This window comes from Sus scrofa, chromosome 6 (genome assembly GCF_054392235.1).
Source record: "Sus scrofa isolate SSC_HxYL_T2T_F1_AM1 chromosome 6, Sscrofa_HxYL_maternal_Yorkshire_Landrace_v2.0, whole genome shotgun sequence".
Classification (NCBI taxonomy): Eukaryota; Metazoa; Chordata; class Mammalia; order Artiodactyla; family Suidae; genus Sus; species Sus scrofa.
Genome location: NC_139388.1, coordinates 64,203,150 through 64,224,828, shown reverse-complemented (window position 1 = coordinate 64,224,828; position 21,679 = coordinate 64,203,150). Strand labels below are relative to the sequence as shown.

The following is a 21,679-nucleotide window of genomic DNA, read 5'->3' as shown; positions in this document are numbered from 1 at the left end:
TATATATATATAACAGAATACTACTCAGCCATAAGAATGAATGAGATAATGCCATTTGCAGCCACTCATATGGACCTAGAGATTATCATACTAAGTGAAGTTAGAGAAAGACAAAATATCATATATCACTCATACGTGGAATCTAAAAATGATACAAATGCACTTACTTACAAAACAGAAACAGACCCACAGACTTTGAAGACACATTCATGGATACCGAAGGGGAAAGATGAGGGAGTGGGACAAATGAGGAGTTTGGGGATTAACATCCATGCACTACTACATATAAAATTGGTTAACTATCAAGGACCTACTGCACAGCACAGGGAACTCCACACGGTATTTTGCGGTAACTTCTAAGGGAAAAGATTCTGAAAAAAGAATAGATGTACATGTACACATGCAACTGAATCACTTTGCTACACACCTGAAACTCACACCGCATTGTAAACCAACTATACTTCAATTAAAAAAAAAAAAAAAAAGACTGCTTACCTTGCTTACCTTTCAAGTTTGCATTGGCCCTATGAAGTAAGTCAGATTTTGCCCCTATTAATACCGACAGAAAAATTTCATCACAGTTCACAGTGGTACAGCGAGCAAGTGGCAAAGCAAGAACTCAAATCACCGTCTCTGATTACAAAAGCCATGATTTTAAGGACAAGTACAATGATTTATGAAATACCCATCAGGGACTGGAAGAAGCTACAAGCATAGTGTGTGAGTAGGCAGGAGAGAGGGCATTAGCAGATGGACTCACTTTGGGGTGCCTTTGTTGTTGTTGTTTTTAATTAAAAAGGTTTTTATTTGTTCTTAGGTGGGAAAGCACTTGGTTTCTGCACACAGTGGAGACTACAGAGAAGGGCACAGAAGGGACACAAGTATTTCTCATCAAGCATGAGGTCTATTTGATGTATCCAAAGGCATCAGTGCCCACCTTCCCCTCCCCATGCAGTTAGGGTGACCAGGTGACCAGTGTGTAGATGGACTTACATTGAGACGGATCCAGATTCCTCTGAAAAAATGTTTTCTACACACAGGTGAAATTTCTTCAAGTTGCTGCTATGTTTTAGACAGAAGGAAGAGACTACCAATTGTTCTAAGCTCCCGATATAAATGTTAAAATCGTCAAAGAAATTCATCACTTGGGTCACAAAATCTTGCTCCCGGGCCTCAAACAAACAATTGAACAATTCTTCAAAAGCCACCACATCCTCAATAGGTTCACATTGACTTAAGGTTTCAAGGCTTTGGGTTATTTCCTGCCTGATCTCTCTGGACAGTGGGAAACCAAAGGATGCCTCCAGCATGCTGACTGTTTTCTCAGTTGAAAATCCAAACAAGAATATCCCCATCCAGGACAAGAGGGTCCGGGCTTCATTCACGGCTGCTGCAACGAGCTGGGTCACACTTCCAATGGCTGGGTGAGGCATGTCCTTGGGCCGTCTGAACAGATAGAACAGGGCAGCACAAAATTCCTGGATGCACGGATGGCTGAAGGTAAGGTAGTCTCCACTCCTCTGAAGAAGTCTCAGGTTGACCCATATCAAGGTGTCAGATTCTGACACCTTATTCCTTCTGAGATCCTCGGGACCAAACAGAAACACGCAAGTCCACATTCCCTCTGCAGCCAAAGTACACAAGCTCTTCAGACGGGCTCTGTGCTGCTTGGATGGACAGTTGTCACCCGCTGATTTGAAGGCGCTTATCAGAAAGGATACATACAAGGAGGTGATGCTCTCACAGGCAATCTCAAGGTCTTCTCCTCGCTCCATCTGCCACTTCAAACAAGTGCAGACCAGCCAACACACGAAGGGACTTTGGCACAAGGCCAACAGCGGTATCTTCTCTCTCACAAGACTGAAGGCTCGAAGGGATTTATTGTCCTCGTGGAAGTAATAGGAGAAATACAGCTTCTTTTGGCGTTCAGAGAATCCTGTGAGAAAGATACATCTTGTCTGCTCCAAAAACATGCTGTATTTTCTCATCCCCATCTTTCCTAGTGCGATAAGCAGAGAAAACTCTGGGAGCATCTTCTTCTGCAGCAAACTGCTCAGGATACAGTGTATCGCCTGCCGCTGCTCCCAGTCACTGGCCAGGCTGTCTCCAAGCGTCAGCACACATTCCATTTCCTCCAAGCCGTCTATGATGAGCAGGATTTTCCTTGGCTGTGAAAAAATGTCCTCGATCGGCTCCGAAGCATCAGGCCAGTCCTTGGAGAGAAGTTCCACGAGGCTGGTCTCCGTTATTTTGTTCATTTCACTGCCATTGAGGAAGAAGACAAAGGAGAATCTGTCCTTCCATAGAAGTCCCTCTGCCCAGTCCAGCATCACTCTTCTCAAAAGCGTCGTTTTTCCAATCCCTTCAGGACCTTGCAAGACCACAGTGGGTGAGCACTCTCCAGCCTCATCTGCAGTAAGGTAGACAGCCCTGAGTTGTTCATACTCGTTCAGTATCGTTTCTTTGTAGAAATCCTCGGGAACGTGAAGGCACGTTTGCTTTTCCCATATGAGTTGGAATTTTTTCTTCATGTGATTTCTATATGGGTTTAGCTTGTCTGCGTTAACAAGGACAGCATACAAGACCATTAAAAAAGACACGCCATCTTTGATACTCAGAACCACCCTACAGATTTTCTCGACCACACGTGCAAAGACTGATGTATGCCCACAGGTGCCCGGGCTAACGCACTTAGCTTTGTCAGGACCATCATCCATCCCAATTCATGTCCATGGAAATGGCTGATCAAATGCAAGGAAGCCCAGCTCAGAGTTACAGCCCACACAAAGCGTGAATACTTAGAAGTGGCACTTTCGGCCAGAAGTGGGGAGCTCTCTGGCCAAGACTTCATAAGCACTGCTCTTCATTTACTGGGGGGCCAGCCAGGAATCAGAGCCAAGAAGGCTGTTACTGCCACTGTACCTTCTACCTCCTCAACAATCCATTCAAATTCATTCTATGCCCTGTTTACAGGGCGGGGGAAGGTGTTCAGAACTTGTGTTATTCGACTCATCGGGCTCGTGATTTTCCGTTAGGCACCTGCCCCTTCGTTGTCCGACTTGCTGTCAAGTCTAGCCCATTTCTCTTGAGACCCTCCTGATGGCAGGTTAATTTCAGAAATGCGCCCTTGAGCCATCACTCGTTCAACCCGCCCCTCTCTATGAACTGTCCATGTCCAAGGCTACACATGAGAAGTAAACAAAATCACACAATGTAGACAAGGGCCATACCCTGCATTCAAGAATATGAACTACAGTGGGTGAGGCATTTCTGCATGTCTCCCAGGCCAAGGTCATGGCCAGCTCCGTTTCAGAATGTGCAGCTCGGCTCAGAACGGAGCTTGAGGAAGAAGACAGCTTTTCTCTCTCGGGGGCAGAGGAATATTTGTCTCTAAGAATATGTAATTTCAGGAGTTCCCCTTGCAGCTCAGCAGAAATGAACCCGACTAGCACCCATGAGGATGCGGGTTCAATCCCTGGGTTCATTCGGTGGGTTAAGGATCTGGCATTGCCACGAGATATGGTGTAGTTTACAGATGTGGCTCAGATTTGGCATTGCTGTGGCTGCTGTGTAGAGTGGCTAGTGCAGCTCCAATTTGACCTCTGGCTTGGGAATTTCCATGTACTGTGGGTATGGCCCTAGAAAGCAAAAAGAGAAGGAAAGAAAAGAGAATGAGTAATGTCAGGGAGAAGGGGAGGGATAAATTAGGAGTTTGGGGTTAACATATATAAACATGGATGCAAGGAGAGAGTCTCATACTAAGCGAATTAAGTCAGAGGAGAAAGACAAATACCAGGTGATATCACTTACATGTGCAGTCTAAACTCTGGCACAAATGAACCTACTTACAAAACAGAAACAGACTCACCAACATAGACAGCAGACTTGTGGTTTCCAAGGGGGAAGGCAGGAGGGAGAGGGATGGACAGGGATTTTGGGGCTAGTAGGATGCAACTCTTACATGTAGAATGGGTTAGCAATGAGGTCCTCCTGTTCAGCACAGGGAACTAAGTCCAATCTCTTGGGTTAGAACATCATGGAAGATAGTACAAAAAAAAAAAAAAAGAATATGTATATACACTTAAATTTTAAAAATCATGATAAAGCCATGAAAATAGAGGAGAGAATCTTGAGAGCAGAAAAATTAAATGTATAAAGCTACTGGAAGAGTTTCTATGTTCCTGAACTCCAATTTAGGTTCAAACACTCAAAAATAAGAAAACATATAAAATAAGAGGACATAAAGAGAGGAAAAAATTAATGGGCAATGGGTCTGATCTTTTGTCCCTTTGTTTTCCAGGATTTCTAACTCAACTGATCTTATTTTCTGAGGGAAAAAAAAAAAAGACCTCTCCTCCCAGAGGAGGATATAATGAATCACAAATAACTGGTTTGGGGTCAGATCTGTCCCCTTTAGAAAATTCACCTAAAATGAGAGGACACGGTTGGCCTGCATTTTTCTTATTGGTAAACCTCAGAGTTGTGGTGAGATTGAAAAGACGTTATACATACCGTCTTCCAGGAGTTCCCTTGTGGCTCAGTGGGTTGAGGATGCAGCGTTGTCAACGCTGTGGCTCGGGTCCATTCCCTGGCCCAGGAAGTTCCATATGCTGCCAGCATCCTCCCCCCGCCCTCAAAAAAAGTGCTTTCTGAAGTAGCAGAAATATATGCTTTTTGTAATTATTTCCTCATGTTAGGATCCTTCCTAGTCTCTTGTGCAGGTCTGGTCAAAAGGATAGGCAGCTACCCTAATGGAATTGCACCTCTGCAGTCCTGGTTGCACTGACACCAAATCTCAGATCATCTCCTACAATAGCTCTGACTCGGCTTGGACCCAGGAGTGAGGGGATGACACGTACGTGAAAGGTCTGTCTCAGGACAACACTCGCCCACCCTCCATCTCGGGCCAGAGTTCTCTTGCTCTTCTGCTATTTCTGAGGCTCCTATTAACCCATGACAGAGTCTCGGTGTGGATGGAGGTGTAGCCACTCACTCAGGAACCACCTGACCTTCGTTGTTAGAAGCTCCCAGTAAGCCAACCTTCCCCCGTGGGTCTCGGCCCCACACCCCTTTCACTACACTTACGTCTGATCTCTTCCTGAGCCTTCGTCCAGAGATCCTTCCGGTTGATCTGCAGAAACAGGCTCAGTGTCACTTCCCACACCAGTTTTTCCGGGTAATGCTTGCCCAGTAACCTTGATAGGTGCTCTCTTGAAGCCTTCTTGAGCTCCGTCCATGGGATGGGCTTGAGTTCAAATTTCTGAGGCGCTTCCTTGAGGAGCTCCTTAAACTTCCAGAATTCTTCCTTTTTGAGCTCTTTCAGGTACCACAACAAGCCGAAGTCAGGAAAAAAAGATTCAGCCATCTTGTCTCACAGGATTGCAGAGCGTGGAGGCAGAAAAAGGCAAGGAAGAAGTGATACCTAGAGAGAATGAGGCCATGATGGAGTTAAGTCTCAGCAGTTTCAAATAGTTTAAAATGATTGCTATGGTGCCTTTCTTGCTTAAAACCTATCTTCCCAGCTTCCTTTGGGGAATGTGCCCCATCCTTCAATGATCCAAAATCATGCATGCGAATTCACACAGTGCTAGCAACTGCAAATGGGGTTGATACTAAGCCAGATGTCAGGGGGAATTTTAACTACCTAAAATCATAACAAAGCTGGGGTTTATCAGTATGGCCAGGGAAGGAAAAATTAGGATATCTTTATCCTTGTGCCCTCCACTGTGTATTTCAGACACTTTTGAAAAGTGTTGTATATTGACCTTGTGTTGTCACAGGAGCCTCTATCTCAAGTTCAAAAGACCATGTGATGCTGTATTCCTTGAAGGATAACAGCTTTTGCTCTAGGTAGACTATGTTTTAAAGACTTTGAAGAATCAAGAGGTTAAACCTCTGTCTTTGGTGCAGGAAAGTTTGGATGACCCTGAAAGATCGAAAACAGGACCATGGCTAGAAAAATAAATTTGGAATTTCAAAATGAGGGCAGGAAAAGACTAATCCAAGGGCACTACTGCTTATATACTGTGGTCCTGGACAGAAATAAGGAACTCTGAACAGCCATCTCGATGATGCGTCAAGGAATTACATTTCTCAAAAGCACGGCCACTGAGAACTCACTGCAAAGAGAAATGAGGAAAAGTGTTAATAGTTGCAGAAATGTCAACACCTGTATCACTGAAGTTCCAAGCAAACAAAACAAAAAAGAAACAGAGGGAAAGAAAGAATTCATGGATGAAAGCTTTCCAGATCTGAAGAAAAGATTTTTATCTTCAGAATAAAAGACCTCACAACGGATTAAGATGTGGTATATATACACAATGGACTACTACTCAGCCATAAAAAAGAATAAAATAATGCCATTTGCAGCAACATGGATGGAACTAGAAACTCTCATACTGAGTGAAGTAAGTCAGGAAGAGAAAGACAAATACCATGTGATATCACTTATATCTGGAATCTAATATAGGGCACAAATGAACCTTTCCACAGAAAAGAAAATCATGGACTTGGAGAATAGACTTGCAGTTGCCAGGGGAGAGGGGGAGGGAGTGGGGTGGTTGGGGAGCTTGAGGTTAACAGATGCAAACTATTGCCTTTGGAATGGATTAGCAATGAGATCCTGCTGTGTAGCCCTGGGAACTATGTCTAGTCACTTATGATGGAGCATGATAATGTGAAAAAAAAAGCATGTATACATGTATGTGTAACTGGGTCACTATGCTGTACAGTAAGAAAAAAATTGTACTGGGGAAATAACAATGTAAAAATTAGAAATATTTAAAAAAATAAAAATACATAAACGTACACACAAAAAAAAAGATTCTCATACTAAGTGAAGTAAGCCATACAGACAAAGAAAAATACCCTATGATATCACTTATATGTGGAATCTGATATACAGCACAAATGATGCTATCTACAAAACAAACCGATGGATACAGAAAACAGACTTGTGGTTGCCAAGGGGGAGGGGGAGGAAGTGAAAAGGATGAGGAGTTTGGGGCTGGTAGATGCAACCTATTACATTTAGGATGGATAAGTAATGAGATCCTGTCCTGAATTACACAGGGAACTACATCCAGTCTCTTGGGATAGACCATAAAGGATGATAAGGAGGAAAAGAATGAGTGTGTATATATGCATTCAAAAAAAAAAACAGGAAATAGAGGGAAAGAAAGAATTCATGGAAGAAAGCTTTCCAGATCTGAAGACATATATATACACATATATATATATGTATCTTCTATATATAAATGACTGGGTCACTATGCTGTACAGCAGAAATTGACTCAGCACTGTAAATTAAATATATTCCCTAATAAAAAATAAATTGAATTAATAAAAAAATGAATAAAAAGACCTTGCCAAGTGGTAAGGAAAATCAAAGAGGAAAGAACACGATATTTAATTTTTCATAATTCCAAAAGATAAAGATAAGTCCAGAGTCTATAGTACTGTCCAATACACTGAGAGCCGTGTTGGTAATTCTGAATTTTTTAGTAACCCCTTTAAAGCATTTAAGCAAATATAAAATTAATTTTAACATTATTTAACTTTGTCCAAAATAGCAATTCAACATGGAAATAATATTTTAATTATTTTCTTTTTTATACTGTCTTCAAAATCCAGTGTGTATTTTACACTTATGGAATCCCTTAATTCAGATGCTAAATTATCATTGGAAAGACCTGATTGCCTCTTAGATTTTACAAAATACACAATTGGGAAAATTAAATTCTCAAGTTATTTACTTCCAGAAATGGAATTGAGTATCAGTTTTAAAGTTAAAATTTTCATTAATTAAAATGAAAAATTCAGTTCATCAGTCTCACTGGACCCACTGAGGAGCTCAATCCCCACAGGTAACTAGTGGCTCTTATTTTAGACAGGGTAGGTCTTAGACTCTCAGAAATTAAGCCGTTTACTACCAAGAAGGGATGATATGCACTTTTTTGATAATTTAATATTTAATCATCACCCCATACACATTCCCCATCAATGCACAGATTATCATTTTCTGGTCTTCGAGAAAGTAAGAATCCATTTGTGTAAAGTCAATTTGTGACAACCCTGAATGTCATACCAGGGAAAAATATGCCCATAATTTAGAGCAGACTGTTGTTGACTGAGGCGTCCCTGCTGGGTGGTACCTTCCATTCAAGCGCAAGAGAAAAGTAAACCATTTCAGACATGAACAGATTCACAGTTTATCATCCAAAAATCTCCATCAGCAAACAAGACTCAGAGAAAATAAAAAGCTAATCAAAAAGGTGGTAACACACTTGGGACACGCCTGCTGTGACCAGGAACAAGGTAAGAATGGCCAGGATGACCAGGCCTTTCTACTACTATTCGACTTGTGTCCTGGTGATATCAGGAAAAAATTAGAAAACAGACATCAGTTGGAGGCATGAATCTTAGAAAAAGGTTAAATTATCTTTCTTTGCTGACGACCTAAGAGCGTAACTTTTTTTTTCTGCTGAACAGGGGTCATGAATATTCCTTAAATCTTTAGTCAGCAGTAAAATCCTGGAAAACGCCAGATATTCAATGATAAAATTTGTATTATTTTTTACAAAGTAGTAAGGTTCTAAGAAGAGTAGATCTTAAAAGTTTCCATCACGAGAAAAAAATCGAAGCTGTATATGGTGATAGATGGAAAATAACTCACTGTGCTGATCATTTGACAGTGTATACACATATGTATGCATAGATACAGATACACACATATGTGTATATACATAATTGTTAGATTATATACCTAAAACTGATACAGTGTTATACGTTAATGACATTTCAGTAAAAATGTTTTTAACTCACTAAAGTTTCAGGACATGAAATTAGCATAGAGCAATTATTAGTCTTCTTAGAGATACAAACAATACCCACTTAGAGGATTTGAAGTTAGAGGAAAACTCATTTATTATATCAAGAAATTCAAGTGCTTATGACTAAATTCAACAGGAGATGTACAAATCCATATGAGAAAAACTTTCTAACACCCATAGTTCTGAAGAAAACTGACAAACTGGGAAGTGCGAAGGGGTAGTCCAGCTGGATATTAAAATGTACTCGTGGGGAGCTCCTGTTGTGGTGCAGTGGTTAACGAATCCAACTAGGAACCATGAGGTTGAGGGTTTGATCCCTGGCCTTGCCCAGTGGGTTAAGGATCCGGCGTTGCCATGAGCTGTGGTGTAGGTCGCAGATGCAGCTCAGATATGGTGTTGCTGTGGCTCTGGTGTAGGCCAATGGCTACAGCTCCGATTGGACCCCTAGCCTGGGAACCTCCATATGCCCTGGGAGCGGTCCTAGAAAAGGCAAAAAGACAAAAAAAAAATGTACTCTTGAGAACTCCCATTGTGGCACAGGGGAAATGAATATGACTAGTACCCATGAGAATGTGAGTTTGATCCCTGGCCTCGATCAGTGGGTTAGGGATCCAGTTGCCATGAGCTGTGGCACAGGTCACAGACATGGCTCAGATCCCATATTACTATAGCTGCGGCATAAGCCAGCAGCTGTAGCTCTGATTTGACTCCTAGCCTGGGAACTTCCACATGCTATGAGAAAAAAAATGCGGCCCTAAAAAGCAAAACAATAAAAATAAATTTTTAAAAAAGTAATAAAATACACCCCAAAAAAGGCATATGAAAAGATGCTCCACATAAATAATCATGAGAGAAATGCAAATCAAAACTACAATGAGGTTCCACCTCACACCAGACAGAATGGACATCAACAAAAAAAAAAAAAAAAATCTATGAACAAATGCTGGATAGAGTGTGGAGAAAACAGAACCCTCCTACACTGTCAGTGGGAATGTAAATTGGTACAACCACTGTGGAAAACAGTATGCAGATTCTTCAAAAAACCAAAATTAAAGCTACAATATGATCCTACAATCCCACTCCTGAGCATGAATCCAGAGAAAATCTTAATTCAAAAAGATGCATGGACGTCACTGTTCACTGCAGCATTATCTACAATAGCCAAGACATGGACGCAATCTCAGTGTCCATCAGCAGATGACTGGACAATGGTGTGATCTAAATACACACTGGCATTTCACCCAGCCATAAAAAATGAAATCACACCATTTGGGGCAACATGGATGGACCTAGAGATGACCAGACTAAGTGAATAAGTCAGAGAAAGAGATACATACAATATTGCTTATATGTGGAATCTTTTTTAAACGATACACACGAACTTATTTATAAAACAGAAATAAAACTACAGACATAGAAGACAAACTTCTGGTTTCCAAAGGGGAAAGTGGGGAAGGCTAAGTTAGGAGTCTAGCATTAACAGATACAAACTTCTTATATAAAAATAGACAACCGACAAGTACCTGCGGTAGACCACAGGGAATTACACTCAATATTTTGTAATAGCCTATACGGGAAAAGAATCTAAAAAAGTATATATAGAGAGAGACAGAGATATGAATCATTTTGCTGTACACATGAAACCAACACAACATTGTAAATCAACTGTACTTCAATTTAAGAAATAATAAAAATAGAGGAGTTCCCATGGTGGCTCAGCGGAAGCAAATCTGACTAGCATCCATGAGGATGCAGGTTCGATTGCTGGCCTCACTCAGTGGGTTAAGGATCCAGCGTTGCTGTGAGCTGCCGTGTAAGTCTCAGACACGGCTTAGATCTGGCGTGGCTGTGGCTGTGGTGTAAGCCAGTGGCTACAGCCTGGGAACCTCCATATGCTGTGGGTGCAGCCCTAAAAAGACAAAGTAAAATAAAAATAAAGATGGAAAATGCATCTTCCTCTCAACTCTGCAATTTTATTTCCTGGTGTTCACTCCAAATTAGCATCTGCCCATATATTCCAAGGTCTCGTGTATGCATATGAACACCGCACTGTTTTCAATCCCTTTTAAAGGCAAAAACCTAAATAGGAGTAAATCAGAGGGGAGTTAAGTAATGGCCCAATTATTTGGTCAATCGATTATTCGGATCCCATAGAGTCCACAGTGAGTGGGGTCTGCAGGAAGTCCCGCCTGCTGGGAGACAGCTTACCCTTCTCCTGGTAGGAAGCGGAGGAAGCCATGTATACTCCAACAGGCATCCCTTCGGAGACCCACGTTTCCCTAAGCAGGAATAATGAGGGCACCCAAGACCCATCTCCCTTGCTTCCACCATCCCTCACTTTGCCTTGAGTCCACTGCCAGGTGCACTTGGCCCATCTCTCTGACTCAGCCACTGTAGTCTAGACCCAAGCCCCTCCTCCGCGTGGACCCCCAAGTTCATGGTCAACACTGGGCACCCCATTTTGTCTCCACAGTTCCCCTTTCCCCAACACCTGCGGCCCTTCCACTGCACCTCTTGCAAACAATCACCACCACTTGTCAACATTTTCTTAAATCTTTAAAATGATCACAACAGTATTATTCTCAACATCCAAAAGGTAGAAATAACCCCAAAATTCACCAACGGATAAAGACAGTCCGCACATGCCACGGAATATCATTCAGCCCTAAAAGCAACGCAATTCTAACACAGGTGACAACACAAAGGAGCTTTGAAAACATTGTGCCAAGTGAAAGAAGACACAGAAGCACCAGCATTGTGTGATTCCACACATATGAGATCCTCGAACAGTCAAGTTCATAAAGACAGAAAGACTCGAGGAGTGCTGGGGGAAGGGAAAGAGGGAGTTCCTTAGCGAGTATAGAATTTCAGTTGGTGGAGGATTAAAAAGTTCTGCAGAGGATGGTTGTGTCACAGTGTGAAGGACTCAGTGCCCTGAAACTGTACTCTTTTTTGTTTGGTTGTGTTTTTATGGCCACACCCAGGGCATATGGAAATTCCTGGGCCAGGGACGGCCTCTGAGCTGCAGTTGCGGCAATGCCCGAACACACGCCTCCACAGCAACCTGAGCCACTGCAGTCGGATTCTTAACCCACGGCTCCACTGTGGGAACTCCAAAACTGTTCTCTTAGAAGTGGTGAAATGCGTCAAATTTTGTTTTCTGGCTATTTTACGGTTTTTTAAAACTCTCCTGTGTTCTCAACTTTTTCTCTCAACATTCCTTCCTCATTCCTTTTCCAGCTGAAACCTCCTGAAGCTGGCAATTCCTAAAGCCGTTTGAAACACTGGCTGCTTAATTGCCCCTTCTCCCTATCAACAGGGGCCAGGTGTGAGGTTGGTAGCCTCATGGACACTCGCTAACACCTCAGAAACTTCAGTCAGGCAGACTTTAGGCTCACATCACACATTCCGTTTTCATGGTGCAGTTACTCGTGGTCCCTGGCACGACCTGCCTTCTGCCTCACACACTGTGTCACCTGGCTCACGCCCACCCTCACAGAACTTCTGTGGTCATGTGAAACAATCATGAGGGGCAAAGAATTTACATACAAGTTAGCATAAAATTAAGATGGTAATCGCTCAAAACTTATCCATCTAATTACCATGGCAACAGGTCCCAAACCGAAGTCTTCCGTCTGCCTGCTCTTTGCCTTCTTGGGTTCATGGTTGCCCCTTGCCAAAGTTCTGTTTTTCACTTGTCTCCCCAGGTTACATGAATCTCACAATCAGAACCCACAGACAGCCAAGTCAGAAACAGCTCTTTGGCGCTGGGTATTCTCATTATTTCTCCCGAGGTCTCCCGTATCCAAGGCCTTCCAATCCTCTACACCTCCAATTCAATGTCATAAAAATAGGGAGCCACAGGGCAGCCTGCAAAAACCCGTTCTCTCTCAACGCGGAGAAACCCGAACCCCAAGGAGAGAAAGTGCTGGATGCACCACCTCTCTGTGAGTTTAAAGCCTTTTCCCTTGACCCCAGCTTGGCCAAAACAAAGAGGAAACCTGATCTTTTCCGGGACCCCTCTACCTTGCTCCTTATGCATTCCAACCTGGAGGAAGCCCTGAGAGGGAAAGGCAAAGGAAGACAAAGACAGGTCAGCGACATGACTTCCTCACCCAAGCAGGTCCCTGATCGTCCTGGCTGGTACCCATCAAAGCACAGCTGTAGAAACGGAGCCTAAAAGGCTATGCCTGTCCCTTGATTGGCCATGGACTCTCTCTTCCCATTGGCTGGCGTGACCCTTGATTGCCAGACTCAGCAGGTGATGTGAAGCTGTTTAGGCTTGTTCTCCCACCTCAGGTGTGAATGATCTTCCTTCAGGCATCAGGGACGACTTCCTTCAGGAGTTGCTGGCTCCTGGATAATTCCATGGTGATTGTATTATAGAGGGGACTGCAAAGCCCTCCCTATACAATGCAGTCCCTCCCTCTGCCACTAAGGGATAATTTGGAGACTGGTAGCGGGAAACTTCTGCTCATACTCTGAATATCTGACTTCAATAGTATAAGCTTCCTAAGGGAGGCAACCTTGTGTGTCTTCTTGACTTTCACAGCAGCTCCTAAAATGCAACATTCACGTCCTAGCAAACCAATGAATATTCCTGAATAACTGGATCCAGATAGAAAGAGCAATGGAAGTTGCAAATGTCTGTTTTTCATTGTGATGAGAATACTGCCCATGCGAGCTCTACTCTCAAATTCCTAGGTGTTCAGCACAGTATTATTAGTTATAGGCATGATATTGCACGAAACCCTAGGACTTAATCATCGTGCCTAATCAAAAGTTGATGCACTGAGCAATCACCCCTGGCTTCCCCCGACCCCAGCCCTTGGAAGCCACCGCTCAACGCTGGTTCTATGAATGTGACATCTTTGATACTTTCGAGGAGTGGAATCCTCTGGCTGATCTAGTTCACTGAACAGCCTGTCCTCCGGCTCATCCCCATCGTTGCACAAGGCAGGATTTTCTTCTTTTCAAAGGCTCTTGTTCACCACAGGCGTCTCTTATCGCCCCATCATTCTCCTCATTGAACTTTGCGAGAACCCTGCCCCGCCACCACCCTAATCGCCATCATCCACCTTGACCGTCATAATTGTCTCCACCGTCTCTAATATTAATTAGAGGCTAATGATCAAATAGCCCTACAGGTAAGGGCATGTCATTCAAGATCTGATTGACTTCAGCCCTCTGACCTAGGAGGTACTAGTATTCCCCTTTCCAAGGATACTGGAGGCCACCAGAGCAGAGAACAGTCCTACTTGGTTGGCCCTGATTTTAACACTTCTGTGCTGCCTCCCAGGGAGCCCTGATCTCACTGGGGTTGTGAGAGATCTAGGTTGGATCCGTAGGCAGATGTAGCTTAGTTCTGCCTTGTGAGACCAGGCTAAGAGGCTCTCTGCATATTTTCTCTCCAAGATCCTAAATTTGGTTAACCCAGAGGCCCGCCACAAAATTCTGATATGACATCTTCACACAGACTTTCTAAACTATCTTCAGCTGAGCCACAGCTCACACATTAGAGAACTGTATCTCAATTTCCTTAATTTTTTATTTTTATTTTTTAGTTCCCTGATGGTTGCCTTTGTATATCTTGGCTATTACTTCCTTGTCAGGAACTCTCATTTGAAGGATAAAAGTAGGAGTTCCCGTCATAGCTCAGCAGAAACAAATCTGACTAGGAACCGCAAGGTTGCAGGTTCGATCCCTGACCTCGATCAGTGGGTCAAGGATCCGGCGCTGCCATGAGCTGAGGAGTAGGTCACAGACGCAGCTCAGATCTGATGTGGCTGTGGCTGTGGTGTAGGCCAGCAGCTGCAGCTCCGAGTTGACCCCTGGCCCAGGAACTTCTACAAGCTGCAGGTGCGGCCCTAAAAAAGAAAAAAAAAATTAAAGTTCAAAAGTAAAGTACTTGAGCTCCAACAGGAATTCATCCAGGCTTTCTCCCAGGCTCCGTGTGTATTTCCCTCCTCTTCAAAACGGAAATGGTGGTGACGATGACGGTGGTGGAGAGGACGGTTGAGAATCTAAAAGCATAGAGAGGATCAGCTTCCGTGGTAGTTGTGATTCCACGGACCAACAGACCTTCTCCGAACACCAGCTTTTTATAGGAACCCCACAATTATCTTTTTCACCTTTTTGAGGGAAATATAATAACGGGCACGTTTCAGACAGACAGCGTGTTGATTTGACACATTTATTTGTCCCAGTAGGTTTGCCACTAGAGCATTAGCTACCACCTCTCTCTCCCCATGTACTGCTTGGGTGCGTGTGGTGGGAACAATGCCCCAGCCACTTTGAAATGCACCCGGGAGTGCTGTTGAGTATCATCATGATGTACCTACTCATTCCCAGTTTATACGCTTAAGACGCATTGCCCACATCTCACCACGTCCCAGCCTCCGGTAACCACTGTTCTCCTCTCTGCTTTTATGAGTTGATATCACACAAACTTGTCTGATCCGTCTGATTTATTTCACTTCGCTGAATGTTCTCCAGGTTTGTGTATTTGGTCCCAAAAGGCAGGATTCCCTCCCTTCTCAAGGCTGAATACTATTCCAGCATGTATTCCACAACATTTTTATCCATCGATAGACACTTAGATTGTTTCTGTATTTTGACTCTTGTTAATGATGCTGCAGGACACATGAGAGGGAAGATATCCCTTCAAAATTCTGTTTTCATTTCCTTTAGGTATATAACCAGATGTGGAAGTTTCTGGATCCGACGGCAGTTCTATTTTTAATTTTTTGAGGAACCTCCATACGGTTTTCCACGGTGGCTGCACCAGTTCACATTCCCAGCAACAGTGTGCGAGCGTTCCACTTTCTTCACATTCTCACCAACGCTTACCTCTTTCTTCCTGATGATAACAATTCTAAGTGTGAGATATTTATACACCCATTTGGCCAATTGATAGTCTTCTTTGTAAAAATGTCTTCAGTTCCTCCTCCCCTGTTTTAACTGTCTTGTTTTGTGTTGTTGTTTTTGTTGTTATGAAGTTCTGTGAGTTCTTTATATATGTTGGCTCTTAGCCCCTTGTCAGATACACGATTGGTGATTATTTTCTCCCACCCTGGAGGCTGCCTTTCCCTTTTGTTGGTAGTTTCCTTCACTTTGCACAAGATTTTCAGTTTGGTGGGGTCCCACCTGTTCAGTTTTTCTTCTGTTGCTTTTGCTTTTGGTCAGGTCTTCGCAACTGGTTTGAATCTCTATGTCAAGGAGATAGCCACCTATGTTTTCTTCTAGGAGTTTCTTTAGTCCATTTTGAATTAGTTTGTGTGTTGGTGTAATAGTGATGGAGTCTCATTCTCTTGCATGTGGCTATCCAGTTTATCCAGCACAACTTATTGATGGCACCGTCCTTTTCCCATTATGTATTCTTGGCTCATTCATTGCAAATGTATTGATATACTTGTAAGTTTATTTCTTGGCTGCCTATTCTATTCCACTGATCCATGTTTCTGTTTTTATGTTAATATTACACTCTTCTAAATACTGCGGCTTTCAAAGAACTAACTTTCGGTTTCACTGATCTTCTCAATTGTTTTCTTTGTCTCTATGTTATTAATTTCTGGTCTAATCTTTATGATTTATTTCCTTCTACTAATTTTGGGCTTTGTCTCTTCTTCCTTCTCTAGATGTTTAAGGTGTAAGCTTAGCTTGTTTCTTTGCATTTTTTCTTCTTTCCTGAGATAGGATTGTATTGCTATAAACTTCCCTCTCAGAACTGCTTTTACTGTGTCCCATAGATTTTGAATTGTTTTATCTTTATTGTCGTTTGTCTCTATTGATTTCCTCTTTGATTTCTTCAATGATCCATTGGTTGTTTAGTAGCATATTGTTTAGCTTCCAAGAGTTTGTAGTTTTTTGCTATTTCTTTTCTTGTAGTTTATTTCTAGTCCCATAGCCTTTTTTCTTGTCTTTTGTCTTTTTAGGGCCACACCCACGGCATACGGAGATTCCCAGGCTAGAGGTCGAATCGGCGCTGCAGCCTGGGATCAAATCAGCCACAGCAACACCAGATTCAAGCCACGTCTGAGACCTACATCACAGCTCAAGGCCAACACCGGATCCTTAACCCACTGAGCGAGGCCAGGGGATCAAACCCACAACCTCATAGTTCCTAGTCAGATTTGTTTCCACTATGCCACAACTGGAACTCCTAGTCTCATAGCATTGTGATTGGAGAAAATGCTTGAAATAATTTCAATTTTTTTTAATTTATCAAGGCTTGATCTATGGCCCAAGAAGTGATCTCTCCTGGACAATGTTCCATATGCAGTTAAGGGGAAAGTATATTCTGCTGCTTTGGGGTGAAAAGCCCTATAGATATCAGGTTTGTTTGGTCTAGTGTATCATTTAAGGCCTGTGTTTCCTTGCTGATTTTCTGTCTGGATGATCTGTCCATTGCTGTAAGTGAAGTGTTAAAGTCCCCCACTATTATTGTGTTACTGTAAATTTCCACTTTTATGGCTGTCAGTAGTTGTCTAATATATTGTGCTCCCATGTTGGGTGCATATATATTTAAAATTGTTATTTCTTCTTGTATGGATCGTTTGATCATTGTGTAATGTCTTGTGACCTTCTTTATTTTAAAATCTGTTTTATCTACTATGAGTATTGCTACTCCTGCTTTTCTATAATTTCCATTTGCATGTAATATTTTATTCCGTCCCCTCACTTTAAGTCTATATGTGTCCTTATGTCTGAATTGGGTCTCCTGTAGACAGCATATATATGGGTCTTGTGCTTTTTTTTTTTTTTTTTTTTTTTTTGGTCTTTTTGTCTTTTCTAGGGCCGCTCCTGTGGCATATGGAGGTCCCCAGGCTAGGGGATCAATTGGAGCTGTAGCCACTGGCCTACGCCAGAGCCACAGCAACACGGATCCGAGCCGCATCTGCGACCTACACCACAGCTCATGGCAACACCGGATCCTCAACCCACTGAGCAAGGCCAGGGATCGAACCCGCAACCTCATGGTTCCTAGTCAGATTCGTTAACCACTGCGCCACAACGGGAACTCCTGGGTCTTGCTTTTGAATCCATTCAGCTAGTCTTCTTCTTTTAGTTGGAGCATTTAATCCATTTATATTCAATGTAATTATGGATAAGTATGTATTTATTGTCACTTACTTAAAATTATTTTGAGGGATTTCTGTTTTGGGTCTCCCCCCACCCCTTCCTCATTTTGTTGTCTTTTCTTGCAATTTGCTTACCATGTTTGACTTGGCATAGAGGGGCACTACCTGGATATAATAAAAGTCATTTATGACAAACCACAGCTAATATCATTCTCAATGGTGAAAATGTGAGAGCATTTCCACTAAGTTCAGGAACAAGACAAGGATGTCCTCTTTTGCCAGTGTTATTCCACACAGTCTTGGAAGTCCTAGTCATGGCAATCAGAAAATAAAAAGAAATAAAATGAATCCACATTGGAAAAAAAGAAGTAAATCTATCATTGTTTGTAGCTGACATGATTCTCTACCTAGAAAATCCTAAAGACATTACCAGAAAACTAGTAGATCTCATCAACGAATTTGGTAAAGTTACAGGATACAAAATCAATACACAGAAATCAACTGCATTGCTATATACTAACAATGAAAGATTAGTATAGGAAGAGAAATTAGGGAAACAATCCCATTTACCATTGTATCAAAAAGATAAAAGACCAGGAATAAACCCACCTAAAGAGACAAAAGACCTGTACTCTGAAAACTATAAGACACTGATGAAAAAAAAAATCAAAGAAGACACAAATAGATGGAAAATATACTCTTTGACTGGAGGAATCAATATTGTCAAAATGACAATGCTACCTAAGGCAATCTACAAATTCAATGCATCCCTATCAAATTACCAATGACATTCTCTACAGAACTAAAACAAAATATTTTAAAACGTGTATGGAACCCTGAATAGCCAAAGCAATATTGAAAAGAAAAAAACGGAACTGGAGGAATCAGGCTCCCTGACTTCAGACTCTACTACAAAGCTACTGTCATCAAAACAGTATGGTACTGGCACAAAAACAGAAATATAGGTCAATAGAATAAGATAGAAAGCCCAGAAATAAACCCAACACCTATGGTCAGTTAATCTATGACAAAGGAGGCAAGAACATACAATGGAGGAAAGATATAGTCCCTTCAATAAATGGTCCTGGGAAAACTGGACAACTAACTGCATGTAAGAGAATGAAATTAGAACCTTGTCTAACACCATACACAAAAATAAACTCAAAATGGATTAAAGTCCTAAATGTAAGGCCAGACACAATAAAACTCCTAAGAAAAACATAGGCAGAATGCTCTTTGACATAAATCACAGCAACATCTTGTTTGGCCCATCTCCTAGAATAAAGACAATAAAGATACAAATAAACCAATGGGAACTAATTAAACTCAAATGCTTCTTCACAGCAAAGGAAACCATTTAAAAAAATGAAAAGACAACCCACAGAATAGGAGAACATTTTGCAAATGATTCAACTGACAAAGGTTTAATCTCCAAAATATACAAACAACTCAACAACAAAAAAAGAAACAACCCAATTGAAAAATAGGCAAAATACCTAAATACACATTTCTCCAAGAAGACAAACAGATGGCCAGGAGGCACATGAAAAAATGCTCAACATCATAATTATTAGAGAAGTGAAAATCAAAACTACAATGAGTTACCACCTCACACCAGTTAGAGTGGCCATCATTAAAAGTCAACAAATAACAAAGGCTGGAGAAGATGTGGAGAAAAGGGAACCCTCCTACACTGTTGGTGGGAATGTAAATTAGTACAACCACTGTGGAAAACATTATGAAGGTTCCTCTGAAAACTAAATATAGAACTACCATATGACCCAGCAATCCCACTCCTGGGCATATATCTGGACAAAATTTTCATTGAAAAAGATACATGCACTCCTATGTTCATCACAGCACTATTCACAATGGCCAAGACATGGAAACAACCTAAATGTCCATCAATGGATGAATGGATTAGGAAGATGTGGTACATATATGCAATGGAATACTACTCAGCCATAAAAATGGACAAAATAATGCCATTTGAGCAACATTGATGGAACTAGAGACTCTCATACTGAGTGAAGTCAGAAAGAGAAAGACAGACACCATATGGTATCACTTCTATGTGGAGTCTAAAATATGGCACAAATGATCTTCCTACAAAATGGGAAGGATCATGGACCTGGAGGACAGACTTGTGTTCACCAGGGGTGAAGGGGAGGGAGTGGGATGGAGTGGGAGTATGGCCTTAGGAGACGAAAACTGTTGCATTTGGAGTGCACAGGTAATGAGATCCTGCTGTACAGTAGAGAACTATACATCTAACTACTTGTGATGGAACATGATGGAGGGTAATATGAGAAAAAGAAATATATATATATGTACATTTATATATGTATATACATATTTGTATCATATATGTATATATATTCTATATATTATGTATGTAGAATGTATATATGTGTGTGTGTATGACTGGGTCACTTTGCTGTACAGCAGAAATTGACAGAATGTTGTAAATCAATCATAATTAAAAATTAGTAAATACTGTAGCTTTCTAATACAGTTGGAAATCAGAAAAGGTAATGCCTCCAGCTTACTCTTAATTTCTCAAGGATGCTTTGGCTATTTGGGGTCTTTTCTGGTTCCTTATAAAATTTGAGGTTTATGTATCCTTCTGCGGAAAATGACTTTGGAATTTTGATATGGATTGCACTGAATGAAATTTTTTTTTCTTTTTTGGCCACACCCAGTTTCAGGGACAGGGATTGAACCCACAACACAGCAGTAACCCAAGCTGCTGCAGTGACAATGCCAGATCCTTAACCCACTGGGCCACAAGAACTCCTGAAAGTTATTTTTTAATTGATATGAATTGACTTCAAATACCAATAACTTTTATCACTTACCCAGGTATCCTCGACTGTTTACACCTGACCACATGTGCTTTTATCAACCACTTTCTATATTTTATTTCATCATCACTCAATTTTTTCCTGACCCACCTGAGAGAGCAATTGCCTGACAAACTTCATCCTGTCCCTACATTCTCTAGGGTGATGTTCTCACAAAGACTGCCTCCCACAGAACAGACGCATTGCCCTTCAACTTAGTAAACCAGTGTGGCTATAACACAATTGCTACGTTCTTGTCCAAGTGACTACATTGTGTCCCTCCAACAAAAAAAATTTACCCATTTGCTTTATCACTGTCATTAAAGCATACAAGTGTATCTCCAAGCTATTCCTAATGTTTACTCAATCACTTGGATCCTTTCAACATGAGGGAAGCTTCTCGACAACAGAGATGTGTTCCGTTATTGCCCTCAGCCTCCAGGTGACACCCTCAGCTGTAAAATGAGGCCCTGAGCCATAAAAAGCCTGAAGCCGCTGCCTTTACCTACACTCCCCCCCTCACCCCACCCCAGCCCATCCAGCATCTGGTAGCTTCAATGGACTCTTGGCTCCCGACAGCCCCGCCAACCACTTCACAATCCAAAGCCAGAAGGGCTAGTCCAGAGTTCCTGTTGTGGCGCAGCGGAAACAAATCTGACTAGGAACCATGAGGTTGAGGGTTCAATCCCTGGCCTCGCTCAGTGGGTTAAGGATCCAGTGTTGCCATGACCTGTGGTGTAGGTCGCAGACACGGCTCAGCTCTGGCATAGGCTGGCAGCTGTAGCTCTGATTGGACCCCTAGCCTGGGAACCTCCATATGCCACAGGTGCCGCCTAAAAAGAAAAAAGAGAAAAAAAAAAAGAAGAAGGGCTAGTCCCTCTTGCCCCCCAGTCAGATCTCAAAACATCCACAAGTGACCCACAAG

At 42.1% G+C, this 21,679-nt stretch overlaps 1 protein-coding gene across 6 annotated transcripts in view; it reads right to left on the bottom strand.

Moving 5' to 3' along the window:
* Positions 1–12,983, bottom strand: part of NLRP9 (NLR family pyrin domain containing 9) — a 32,734-nt gene extending 19,751 nt beyond the window's left edge. For 3 of the 6 annotated variants that reach the window (XM_013998807.3, XM_084962177.1, XM_084962179.1), the window contains exons 1-3: positions 12,434–12,983; positions 5,086–5,422; positions 994–2,557 (exon numbers count right to left, since the gene is read on the bottom strand). In XM_013998807.3, the coding sequence (XP_013854261.1) occupies positions 994–2,557; positions 5,086–5,365 (1,844 nt within the window). In that variant the 5' untranslated portion in view covers positions 5,366–5,422; positions 12,434–12,983. The remainder of the gene's footprint in view (positions 1–993; positions 2,558–5,085; positions 5,423–12,433) is intronic. The other 3 variants (XM_005664855.4, XM_005664858.4, XM_084962178.1) reach the window with 1 other exon arrangement.
* Positions 12,984–21,679: the final 8,696 nt, after the last annotated feature.